Raw genomic sequence first — 13,084 nt, forward strand, 5'->3', positions numbered from 1 at the left:
TGTCAGCTTAGAATTACATCATTGGTGTAGGAAATGATAAATGAGCCGGGCCACCCCTTCCCCGCCATTCCTCCTTATTTAGAACTGGTGTAAGTGACTTGGAAGGGGAAAAAGTCTTAGATTTTGCCGCAAATCACCTTTGCGAAAAAATCTGCACCAAAAATACACCAAAAGGTCGTATATATATTTGAAAATAAATGACCCCTTAGTTCTATTTTTATGTATTTGTGAAAACAAGCAGAATGGAATTTTTTTTTCTTTTGCATCGATAAAAATATATATGAAAAAATGATATAGGAAATTCATAAATCTAGTAAAACAGTTTCCAGAATTAAGAATGCAAAGAATTTAATAAGTAACATGAAGAACAGGAGGCCCTCCTCCTAACAACTCCATTCTAGCCTGCTTTCTAGTGAACAGACTATATTTCTGACTCCAGGGTGAGGACCTCATTGTAACAACTCCATTCTAGCCTGCTCTACACTGAACAGGCTAGATTACTGACTCCAGGGGGAGGACCTCATTGTAACAACTCCATTCTAGTCTCAACCCTCAGCAGAGCGGTCCTGCCCGGTCTCCACACGTTGTCTGCACCCATCACTGACAGACGCTGCTCCCTCCCGCTCGTCACACCTGCCGAGCGCCTCTTCTCGCACACCTCGCACTCCCTCTAGCGTCCATGTGTGGGCACTGCGCGCCAACCACGTGTACTGCCGCAGACCCCTCCTCCCCCTGTCTCCCTCTCCCAATACCTGAGCTGACATTCGCCGTCCCCGGTGCTGGCCGCGCGCTGATTGGCGCTCCCCGTGCCCTGCGGGCGGGTCGGGAACATCCAGTGCAGTTTTGGCTGCTGTGGTAATTGCTTTTCCAAAGATTGAAGAACTGCAAATACCGGGCATTTCACTGCATCGTCTTCACTGCACCGGGCAAGGGATAGGGGCTGCACTGCTGGAACTGGCACTGAATACACTGCAGTACTTGGTCCTGCTGTACTGGCACCTTGGCACCCTGCACCCCCAAGTGAAGCCTTAGGATGCTATTTCTCGGCTTCTTGTGCCTCCTGACTGCACCAGGTAAGCAGACCGTGCTGTTATTTCCTATTGTGGCTGATTGCATTATATAGGACCTTTTACTTTATGGTATTGTATAGATTGTCCCTGTCACCTCACATCAGACACACAGGCCACCAAGGGGGGCATATAAACTGCTGACAGATGCTGCCCTGGTTAGATCCAGTGATGTGATGTATATACTACTGCAGAGTACTGGGTCTGCAGGATGCTACACCATATGGTAGGTGCACCCTCTGCAAATCACAGTGCACCAGACAGTCATTCTGAATGAGCAGAATCCCCTTTTCTCTGTGGTGCCGGTAGCTAGGGGGTTAATGTCCCTTTGGCAGCGCAGGCGCGCTGGATAGTCCCGGATTCTGGCTTGACGCAGTCCTCCCTCTTCCAGGCATCCTGTCTGTACTGCTGGACCTTCCAGGTCTCTGCCTGCAGCCAGGGGCTGGAGACTGCCACACATGCACTAGACTTGGGAGTAGTGAAGAAGACATCTGGACTGGTGCTGTCTCTAGTCCGTGATAGGAATGTCTCTAAGAGACTGCAGGAGAGACAGGTAAAACCATGTAAATAAGAAGCGTAGCTATACCGCGGAGTCCTGAGGTATGGCACAGTAGTGCAAGCTATCTTCTTATAGGGCCGCTTTCACACAGTCAGTGTTTGGTCAGTGATTTCCATCAGTGATTGCGAGCCAAAACCAGGCGCGGCTCCAAACACAGAACAGGTGCGGGTCTTTCCCTTATACCTTATCTCTCTGTAGGCTCCACTCCTGGTTTTGGCTCACAATTAGCGATCAGTGAAGTGAGTTTCGGATCCAAGATCCGAAGACGATTCGCTCAAAACTTCAGAGTAATGCTGTACAGAGATCCGTCGGTTCTGAGGTTCCAATCGGATCCAAGTTTTGAAATGGTTTTCCAGTAAAAAAAAAAAATCAAATACCGAAATGATTCATCAAAGTGGAGGCTTCCCAGAGATAAGGTAAAATTGGAAAGATCTGTACCTGTTTTTGGCTCACAATAACTGATGGAAATCACCGACCAAATACTGACTGTGTGAATGAGGCTTTATTCCTGTAAGAAAACGGGGCATCACCTTAAAGGGGTTGTCTCACTTTAGCAAATAGCATTTATTATGTAGAGGGTGGTTGTAACCATGGCAACAAGCAGTGTATAATCTGATGGAAAAATGAATCCAGCCAGCAAACGAGGCAATATGGTCAATCACAATACATTAGTAAGTGCCTTGTATTAACTTCTTCTACATGATGCTTGCTATTTGCTGAAGTGACACAAATTATAGAACCTGTCCTATTCTTGTCCATTTTGCGGACAAGAATAGGCTTCTTTACAGTGGGTCCATCAAATATTGCAGGATGAACCTGTATTTTGTGGATCCGCGATTTGTGGACCACAAAACGGATGTGGTCATGTCATGTGCAGGAGGCCTAAGGCCGCTTTCACACAATCAGTTTTTGATCCGTGATTTTGAGCCAAAACCAGGTGCGGCTCTAAACACAGAACAGGAGCAGATCTTTCCCTTATACCTTATGTCTGTGGAGGCTCCAATCCTGGTCTTGGCTCACCATCACTGATGAAACACTGACTGGGTGAAAGCGATCTTAAGCTGATGCACTGTTTCCGTACAAGAACACGGTGCACGGCTGACAGTCTAGACACCGGGCGGTTGCATCATAGAGAGGTTCGCAGCTTGTGTGGTATTCGGTGTCATGTGACGTCTGAGGGATACAACACACGGGTCGACATAGGATGCCCTGGTGGGTGCCCCATTTAGGTGCAGCACTCAAGTCTGGCCGGATGGAATTGGTTACAGGTCTGGAGTCCACGGTTGATCGGATCTACGTGCAGACAGCGGTTGAGTGCTGTCCAGGGTATTGCACGTTTCTTTATGCTAAGCCATTATTACAGTATAGAATCTACACTTCTCTATTGATGTTCTGAATAGGTTATGATATCTTCTGAATATTACGCATTTTATAGCATGGATTGTATCCGTTAAGAGCCTTGTAGCAGTTCTGAGAGCCTTGAGTGAGGGAACATCACTGCAGCGCAGACACCTTGCTCACCTTCTCGAAGGGTTAAACCTTTCTTTGGAATGTGGATTAAACTTTTTTCCAATTACATCCAGGCAGGGATCCTGAAAATTAGTGATAAAATGAAGTAAGAATTGGTGGCGGCACAGTGGCCCATGTTGACTAAACTGCACTGCTCTCGATCCTGACTACTTTTGTAGCCCGAAGTTGTATTTCTGTCTTCCAGGGTCCAGAAGCAGCATGCAGCTTAGTAGGTAAAGCCTTATTCCCCTGTAAAATAGCAGCTGACGTCAAACTGCAGCCCCTCAGACAACCCAGATATCACTGCACCTCTTGCTGTGCGTGTGCTATGTGCACGGAGGGGGGGGAGGATCTGTGTGAAGAGGCCCTTTATATTTTCATAGCTGATGTTTCAACCTGAGCCGCTCCTGGCAGGGTCCCCTTTGCTTAAACATCATAGTTTCCGTTCATTAGGCGCTGGAGTCCGGCTGGGAGCTGAGCGCTGGGTTCTGCTGCCTGGAGCACAGCTGATTCTGCAGAGGGTTTTGGCTTCAGTGACCCTTCTACGCAGAGGTGGATAGAAGAGGGCGGTCACTAGTGGGTCAGCTGAGGATCTCTGGTTTGCTTCATACAGACAGACTTTGCTTTATATTTGCACTGAGAAGCATATATAAACTAGGGTGGAAAACAAATCAAGGTCTTCCATATCTGGAGAGCAGGAGCACCCAGACCCCAACTTTCCGATGTAAAGTGGTCACTTGTTGGCTTTGATGGAAAGGCTTCTTCCCAGCGGTTTATGGCTCTGTTCATAAGTTTCTCCAGACGTGAGCCCCCACTTATCAGGCAGAAGTGCTTGAGATGGGACACCCCTTTAAACTGTGTTACTTTTCTATTTGTCTATGCAGATATTGTGGCCTAGGCAGCATTGTAACCTGTTAAGCTATGTTGTTAACACATCTGTCTGAATCATGAAAATCACGTTCTGTTTTTTAGTTGGATCCTCTGACCCAGCCGATGAAGTTTTAATTCCACAGTTAATATGGTCTGGGCCGACCCCTCTGCCACTGGGAGGAGATGAGTCAATCTTCGCTAACATCCGAAGGCCACGCTCAATTCCCAGAGACACAGCAGCCCATCCGGATAATATGTACATCCATCTGCCTGCACTTGGCAGGGACCTTCATTTGCACCTGCAGAGGGTCCATGATTTCCTGGCCGCGGGCTTTGTGGTGGAGGAAAGGACAGAACTTGGAGAGAAAATCCAAACCCAAATTCCAGAGGATGAGCTTTGTTTCTATGTGGGAGAAGTTCTAAACCACAACAAGTCTTTTGCATCAGTCAGCACGTGTTCAGGACTGGTGTGTACCTGTTAATTCTTATAGGCAAATGCCTTTGTTCATGGGATGAAGTCATCACACTTCCATAAAGTATATGGTGGGGCAATGTACATGGGTACATTCAGACACTGATTGTCATGTATTATTTAGTCCAGGGGTGGCCAACCTTACAGACACAGAGCCAAAAAAAAAACCATATGACTACCAGGAGCCACAAGCTATACATTTTCACGCGAGTCACCGTATTTTCCACCCTACAAGATGCACCTAGGTTTTAACAAAGAAAAATAAGAGTGAAAAAAGATTTTTCATCTGATGTAAATTTTTCATTAGCAGAGAAAAAAAGAAAAAATATATTTTTCATCAGACCTCAGATCAGACTCCTGAATCAGATCCCCAATCCTCATCTGACCTAAAATAAGATCCCCAAACCTCATCAGACCTCTAAATCAGACCCCCAAAATAAGACCCCCAATGCTCGGATCAGACAACACAAATCAGACTCCCAGTGTCAGACCCTCAGTGCTCAGATCTCCTTCTCCCCCCCCCCCAATGCTCAGATATCTCCCACATGCCCAGATGCCCCCCCATGCTCAGATCTCCCCCTCCATGCTCAGACCTGACCAACCCATGCTTAAATCCCCCCCCCCCATGCTCAGACCTGACCAACCCATGCTTAAATCCCCCCCCATGCTCAGATCTGACCCCCATGCTCAGATCAGGCCCCCATTGCTCAGATCAGGACCTCCCCATGCTCAGATCAGACCCCCATTGTCCAGATCAGGACCCCCCCCCCCATGCCCAGATCATAACCTCCCATGCTTAGATCAGACCCCCATGTTTAAAAAAATCTCTTCCCTCTCCTGATCAGTCACTGGGCTCTTGCTCGGGCACCTGCTACTCTGCAGGTCTGACACGCTCTCCAGCACAACGTCAGGTCACTGTCCGTGTCTCCACGTACTATGTTCTCACACTGTGCATCAGGACGTAGTGGAGAGTGAGATGGAGCTGCAAAGTAGCAACAGTGCCCAATCAGGAAAAGAGAACTGAGCATGTGGTGGAGAGTGAGCTGGCCTGACTGCTTCCCGGCTCCACAGCTAGAGCCACACTAGAAGAAGCAAAGAGCCGCATGGGGCTCAAGAGCCACAGGTTGGCCACCCCTGATTTAGTCCCTCCTTTCTGACATGTTGGGAATATTGTGTAAGCCACAGTGGTCCAAGGGTTAGAAGGCAACGTCTCCACAGGTATATTCCACACCATGCTTCCTCAGCTCTGCTTTGTGCATATTTCAGTGTTGAGTTCTAAAAAGGTATTATTTTGTTACCCACAAAGTAGTGCAGCAGGAGGTGTAACATGGTACCCAGCTTTGATGGGCCTATCATTGTGATCAATGCCATGTCTTCAGTGTCCAACACCAAGTCAGGTGGCATCCCTACAAAGCTCAAAGATGGGTTTGCTTGGTCATATTACCAATGTAACTGAACACTCCAATTGAGGTAAAAACTTGGCCCTCCACTAGGCACAAAATGACAGATAGGTACACTTGGCAGCCATAATCGGTGCCCCTATAACATTTCCAGTTACAGGTATTGCCTGTATAACATTAATCGGTAACTCAATAACAGTGCAAGCCACAGTGCCAAACCACCAGGCACTCAGTTCTCATATAGTTCTGGCCAGAAAGCTATTATATGCTGGCATACAGAGCTACCCCCTCCTAGCTGACATAGAGCCACCATCCACTTAATGGTCCACATTTCTACCCAGGTGTTCTCTGCTTGGACATAGTAACATCTGAGCTGCCAGAGAAGAGCATTTTGGAGACAGGTGCTCAGGCTTAATATTATTTGAATACTTGGCTTCTACTGACTGTGGTGATGACATGGCTTGTGTCTTTTTAGAGGTTATGTGCAGAAGTATAATGTGAGGCTTCTGGGCCCCATTGCAAAATCTATAACAGGGCTGCCACATACCATGTGCCATTGATATACTGGTGTCTTCTTATGTGGCAAAGTGGACTTTGGTCTCCCACAGGCACCAGGACACAGTAGGACATCAGTATCTGATCAGTGGGGGTCCAAGGCTTAGCACTCCTGCCGATAAGGTGTTTGAAGAGGCTGTGGGACTCTTCCTAGGCCAGTGACGTCATGTTCATCGGTCTAGTGGCCTAGGCACAGCTCAGTCCCTTTCATGTTAATGGCGCTGAGCTGCAGTACCAAGCGCTGTGCTTGATAAGCTGTGAGGAGACTGTGGTGCTCACCGGTGTCACGACGGGGAGTGGGGGAAACCCCCCACCATGCGGTGTCAAAGGGTAAAGGGGATCAGCCTGGCCAAAAGGAGTGATAAGGGAGCAGGTCACCTCCTACCGCATCCCTAATCCTCTCCCTGACTCCTCACCATATGAGCGGACCCCGATGGTGGGACGGCTCATACTCTGGATACCTAGTATCCCGAGTCGCCCTGGAAATCCCTCACTTAGGAGCAGGGGAGAGACTACCTGTTCATCCACAATACGGAGGAACAGGAGTCTCTAACAAAGGCCAGGCTGCAAGGAGGGGAAACACATACAGCTAAAGGAGATGGCAGGTAAGTGAAACCAGTAACACACTTACCTGCCACAGACACACTGACTGGAACCCGTGCACAAGTGCTAGTGTCCACACGAACATTAAAGGACACAGCACACACCACAAACCACACAGGAACCCAGGACACCGTAGCTGCAATAACTTGAGACAGGGGAATGTCTAGTAAACATGACACCAAACACAACCAGACATGTAACACCAAACTAGACATTCAAACACCCTGCACATAACCCGCTCCATACAAATAGGGACAGGAAGGGAAGGAGACACCGGGATGACATAGAACATCTATGACCACAAGAGTGGCCCTCACTGGACAGATGGAACAAGCCAGGAACCGTGAACCACCAGCATACACCAAGGCTGGAGGAACCCAGACCTTCAGGCATCCAGCAGAGGCTAAATAGCCCAAGCAGCCACACCCACACACACATAAACCCAGTGTACACAAATCACTAGGAAGGGAGTTAACCCTTCCAACACCAGAGGAAGGAAGCCACTAAAAGGGGAAGTGCACACACAAGCAAACTAAACACGTTACCACCGGCAACCGCATGCATGGCAACCATGTCACGGCAATCACCCAGAAGGCTGAGACACTGCCACCGCATGCTCACACAGCAACACGTTGCCGTGGGCAACTGTAAGTGTGGCAACAGTGTCACAGCGTACACCATAGGCCGTGACAACTGGGGCACCGCAGCCTCTTCAAACAGCTGACCGGCGGAGGTGCCAAGTGTCAGACCCCCACCAATCATGTACTGATGACTTGTTCTGAGGATAGGTCATCACTATTAAACACTTGGGAAATTTCTTTAAAGTATACACCTTTGGGGATTTTTTTTTAAATTATTATTGCATTGTACTCTTTTTATAACTAAAAATAATTTGGACCCCTTTTCTTTGTACAGGGCTGAGATGCTCTAGTAACAGGAACTGAATTCTCTCTCTGCTCTGTCAGCCTGCTCACCTGATAGTCTCCTTATCTCTGCTCTCTGACCTTATAAACACTTATAGCTCAGTTCTTATCTTAATGATAAGAAGGTGGCTTAAATAAGTGTTTATGACCTCTTAGTAAATTAGAGATAAGGTATATTAGATGACCTACACAAAGTGAATGTAAAAAAGTACCATTCACACAGCTAGACAAACAGTGACAGAATGGCTCAATATTTTTAATAAAGACCAATTGAAAAAATTATTATTAGTCCAAAATGAGTAAAATGCGATCATAAAATAATTTGCCTCCATAGGTGTACATAGCCTTTAAAGGGAACCAGTCACTGGGATTTGATGTATAGAGCTGAGGACATGGGTTGCTAGATGGCCGCTAGCACATCTGCAATACCCAGTCCCCATAGCTCTCTGTGCTTTTATTGTGGGAAAAAAATGTTACGTTTCATCTAGGAGCAGTTTGGCTGCCGGGTTTGACATCTTTCAGTGTGAATTGTCAATTGGCTGCAGAACTGCATTCCTAGCTGTTTCTTTTTCGCTTTTTTCACTTGGTTCTATGATAAGGAGTCAGTATCTGGTTTTTAATTAAAGATCAATAGAGGTAACTTTTGAGAAAATCTGCAGCAAGACATTATTGTAATTCCATGTCTATATATTTTCATTAATGAGCATTTCCTCCTGGAATGAAAAACATCCGTAAATACAGTATCCCCGGACATAGTCCCGTTTTCACCCAGGCAGCCCCCTGATATGAGCATCGGAGCATGAATTGTGCAGGTCAAAAGGCATTTTCTGGAAATCCGATGACATACCGGGCCCATCATGGGTGAGCTAGATGGAGGCTTCCATCTAGCAGTGAGCCCGCTGACGTCACCAACACTAATAGGCGGGCTTTAGCGCTGCCCTAGCCTGTAAAACGGCTAGGGCAGCGCTAAAGCCTGCCCATCAGTGCCTGTGCCCTTGCCCTGCGTGATACGGCGCATACTAGTAATAACTCAAACAACTCCTTTAGAGGGTTTTCCAATTTGCATCTAAATTATTAATCCCCTTCAGACCTTGCGATTTTTTTGTCTTCGCATTTTCATTTTTTTTCTCCCCGCCTTTCTGTTGACTTACCCATTTGAAGGCTTGTTTTTTATGGACAAGTTGCACTTTCGAATGCCACCATTTAATGTTGCAATGTAGTGAGGGAAAATGGAAAAAATTCCAGTAAGGGGTGAAATCGGAAGAAATGCAATTCTTCAACAGTTTTGCTGTAAAACTGACCTGTTCCCTTCATTCTCCACATCTGTATGATTACAGTGATTCCACATTTATATACGGTAGTTTTTCTTGTGTTTTAATACTTAAAAAAAAAAATGTAAAAAAAATATTCTACTCCCACAACTTTTTTATAGTTATGTGTACAGAGCTGCGTGAGAGCTCATATTTTTGGGGACAATTTTTACTGCGTTCACCATATGGGATAAATATTTTTTTATTTTAGTATTATGGGCATTTTGGGATACAGCAGTGCTAAAGATTTTTTGTTGTTTATTTTTATTGTTAATATGGGGAAAGGTGGTTGATTCAAGTGTTTATCTTTTTTATATTTTTAAAAATGTTTTTCCTTTTTTCCCCCTTTTTTTAAGTCCCACTAGGGACTTTAACATGCGATCGTTGATCGCTTCTCACATAGACTGCAATGAATTACCATTGTAATCTATGGGAGATTAATTATGTTCCTATAGATCCCTGCCACAGACAGGGCTCTATAGGAACATAGCTGTGGCAGGTCTTGGAGCATTCGGAAGGCTTGAGGCTGCCACTGCAACCAAACAGTTCCTCCGATCTTGGCTGGGGAAGCTGTTTGAGTCCAGTCCTCCCGGGAAAGCTCTCTCAGACCATGGCATCTGAGGGGTTAAATGTGTTCAGTGATGGCCAGTTCACCGCGTTCGGCCGCGAACACATGCAAGCTGCTATCTTAACTCACAAGTCCGGCTATGAACAGGTAAGTCCCAACCTGTGCCTGTGCGCGAGCCGGTCTGAAACAAATGCGATCAGCAGGAGCAGGCAGTTCCCAGAACAGCCGCCGGGGGCCTTTATCGGGCTGTTCTGGGAACTGCCTGCTCCCGGTGACCGCATTTGTTTCAGACCGGCTTGCAGCACAGGCACAGGTAAGGGCTCACCTGTGCCTCGCCGGACTTGTGAGTTAAGATGGCAGCTCGCATGTGTTCGCGGGCGAACGCGGCAAACTGGCCATCACTGAATGTGTTATTGCTGATAACAGACATTGCCTATGGTTTCTGGGTGAGTGCCATGTTTAAAGACCCAACTTACGTCCATGTACGGGCAGTGATAGGGTAGTGTCTATGTAACTAGCTGTGTCGGAGGGGTTATAAACTAGCTGGATGCACCCCCCCCCCCCAAAAGTGTAGGGGGGAAAATAGCACTGCTGCCATTTTACACTAATACATCGCGGCCGGCGCGTGTATCAGCTGGAGGGAGGAGGGACTGGGGGCCGGCATCTTGTTTTGTAATGGCAGCGGGGCCCGATGCAGTAACTGTATTCTACTACACCGGGCCCCGCTCACTGTAGTAATCATATACGCAATGTTAATTCAACTCCTATCTAGGCTTTAGTACGGTACTTACTACTAACTTGCATAGCAGACAAGAGGCCGGGCGAGTGGGCAGGATCCGGCAGCGTAACTCACTACGTCACGCGCCTGCACCGCCTGCTTCATTCATAATGACCTCCCCAATGCCCAGGCCCCTTTTATAGATTATACTTACCTGCTCCTTGGCACCTGCGTCGCCCCTGATCCCCACACGGCCGCCGCTGCATCAAAACATGCGTCGACGGGGGGAGCAGCCAGTAGAGGGCGCAACGGGGACAAGCCTCCCTAGCATCACGGGTGATGGTAGGGAGACTCACCCCCCGTCACAGCCTGCTATTGGATGTCCCCCCCACCGTCGCCGAATATTTTGATCCATGCGATAGGGAGATGCAGGGGCGGCCATGGGGGGATCAGAAACAACGCGGGTGCCAAGGAGTGATATAAGTGTGATCTATATGACGGTCCCGGGCATTAGGGGGGCATTATAGGGGTTGGATAACCCCTGTAAGCCTGGTCAGCCTATGACCTTTTAGGAGTGGTGAAGCCTTTGCTGCAAAACTGGACATCTACAATATGGAAACATGGAAAAAGCGACTGAAGAAAAAGTGTATCACATCCTTTGTCCACAGAGCATTTAGACTAGTAGCCCTATGGGCCTAGTCATGCGTCATTGAATCACGGATGAGGACTGTCTGTATTCTCCATGGCCAGCACACGTGTCCATTGATTTTAATGTGTTCATTCACATATTCTTGTTTTCCACTTATCACGGCAACAAAAAGACTCCCATTAAAGCCTATGGGTCTGTGAAAACCAGTGGCCTGCGTGTTCTGTGAGTGGTTCTCCTTGATCATTGGTAGGAGATGCTTTGGAAATCCATTTTTTTAGCCTAGCAGTTCATATGGAATATGGATGACACACGGAGGGCAAAGAATGGACTCACAGACCAACAATGGACACTTTATGGACATCTTCACAGATGAAATACTTTTCACAGTTTTTTCACTGGCATAAAACAGACACGGAAGTGTGAATAAGGCCTTCACATGAGAAGTGTGTAAACCGATAGAAGTGGGATATTCTCTAGACGGCCATTGTCAAGCCATTTTGCAGTGTAGTAATGATTGAGCAGACCCATGTGGTGTTATCCTTGGCTAAGTCTAACAACGGTTATCTTTTGGAAGCTCCTTTTCAAATGGAAATGAAGCAAGGCATACCGGTATATGAGAAGAGCGTTTTCTTTTTGTAATATATTTTAATGACCTGTTTTACTATCTACATTCTTCAGAGCTCTTGCTGGTTGATCTCCCAGTCTAACCCTTTCAGTACCTTGCAATTTTTCATTTTTGCTTTTTAATTTTTTATTTTTCTGTTCACATTGCTGTATGAGGGCTTGTTTTTTGTGGGACAAGTTGTACTTTCTAATGACACCATTTACTATTGCATACAATGTAATGAGACGCTCGACATAAAAAATCCAAATGGGGTTGAATAGGGAAAAAAAACACACAATTCCTCCACGGTTACATATAGTTTTTACGGCATTCGCTCTACGGTAAAACTGACCTGGGCCCTTTTATATAGTTTTTCTTAAAACTGAAAAAAAACCTTTTTTTTTTCATCGCCATATTATGATCCCCATAACCTTTTGAGGGTCCATTCACACGTCCGTATCGTGTTTTGCGGATGATCCACAAAACATGGACACGGCAATGTGCGTTCCGCATTTTGCGGACCTCACATCGCCGGCACTAATAGAATATTCCTATTCTTGTCCGCAATTGCGGACAAGAGTAGGACGTATTCAATTTTTTTCGGGAACGGAAATGCAGACCCAGAAGTGCGGGTACGCATTTCCGGAGCCGGGCCGCACATCGTGCGGCCCCATAGAAATGATTGGGTCCGCAATTCCGTTCCGCAAAATACGGAACTAAATTGCGGACGTGTGAATGGGGCCTTATAGTTATGTTTACGGAGCTACACGAGGGCTCTTTTTTGGGGGACGATCTGTAGTTTTTATTTGTACTATTCTGCAATCTGTATGACTTTTTGATCACTTTTTACAGTTACACCATATAGAAATAATATTTTTATATTTTAATGGTATGGGCATTTAATTATTTTTTCTTATTCTAGGCCGGAGAAGGTGGTGATTAGAACTTTTTATTTTCTAGATTTTTAAAAACCTTTTTATTTTTTTACTTTTTTTTAAGTCACCAGGAGGAGACTATAACATGAAATTATTAGACTGGCACTTGTATTCTGTAATGGATTTCTATCCATTAGAGAATACAGGGTTCAGAATATTCCAATGCAGTGCTGCCAACTGCAGGCCAGCATTGGAATATACTACTGCTTGGCCTGGAAGCCTTGTACAGGCTCAGGTCTATTACAAGTATGGAACGCCTTCCCCGATCTCAGCCAGGGTAAGGCGGCCTGGGTCAGGAAACGCTCAGCTTCTGGTTTTAGTGCTCTCTGATGCTGTGGTCAC

At 46.5% G+C, this 13,084-nt stretch overlaps 1 protein-coding gene across 1 annotated transcript in view; it reads left to right on the forward strand.

The window, feature by feature from the left end:
• Positions 1-802: 802 nt before the first annotated feature.
• Positions 803-13,084, forward strand: part of ADAMTS17 (ADAM metallopeptidase with thrombospondin type 1 motif 17) — a 278,350-nt gene continuing 266,068 nt past the window's right edge. Inside the window, exons 1-2 of the mRNA XM_044283189.1 lie at positions 803-1,073; positions 4,108-4,472. Coding sequence (XP_044139124.1) covers positions 1,034-1,073; positions 4,108-4,472 — 405 coding nt within the window. The 5' untranslated portion in view covers positions 803-1,033. The remainder of the gene's footprint in view (positions 1,074-4,107; positions 4,473-13,084) is intronic.

This window comes from Bufo gargarizans, chromosome 2 (assembly GCF_014858855.1).
Source record: "Bufo gargarizans isolate SCDJY-AF-19 chromosome 2, ASM1485885v1, whole genome shotgun sequence".
Lineage (NCBI taxonomy): Eukaryota > Metazoa > Chordata > Amphibia > Anura > Bufonidae > Bufo > Bufo gargarizans.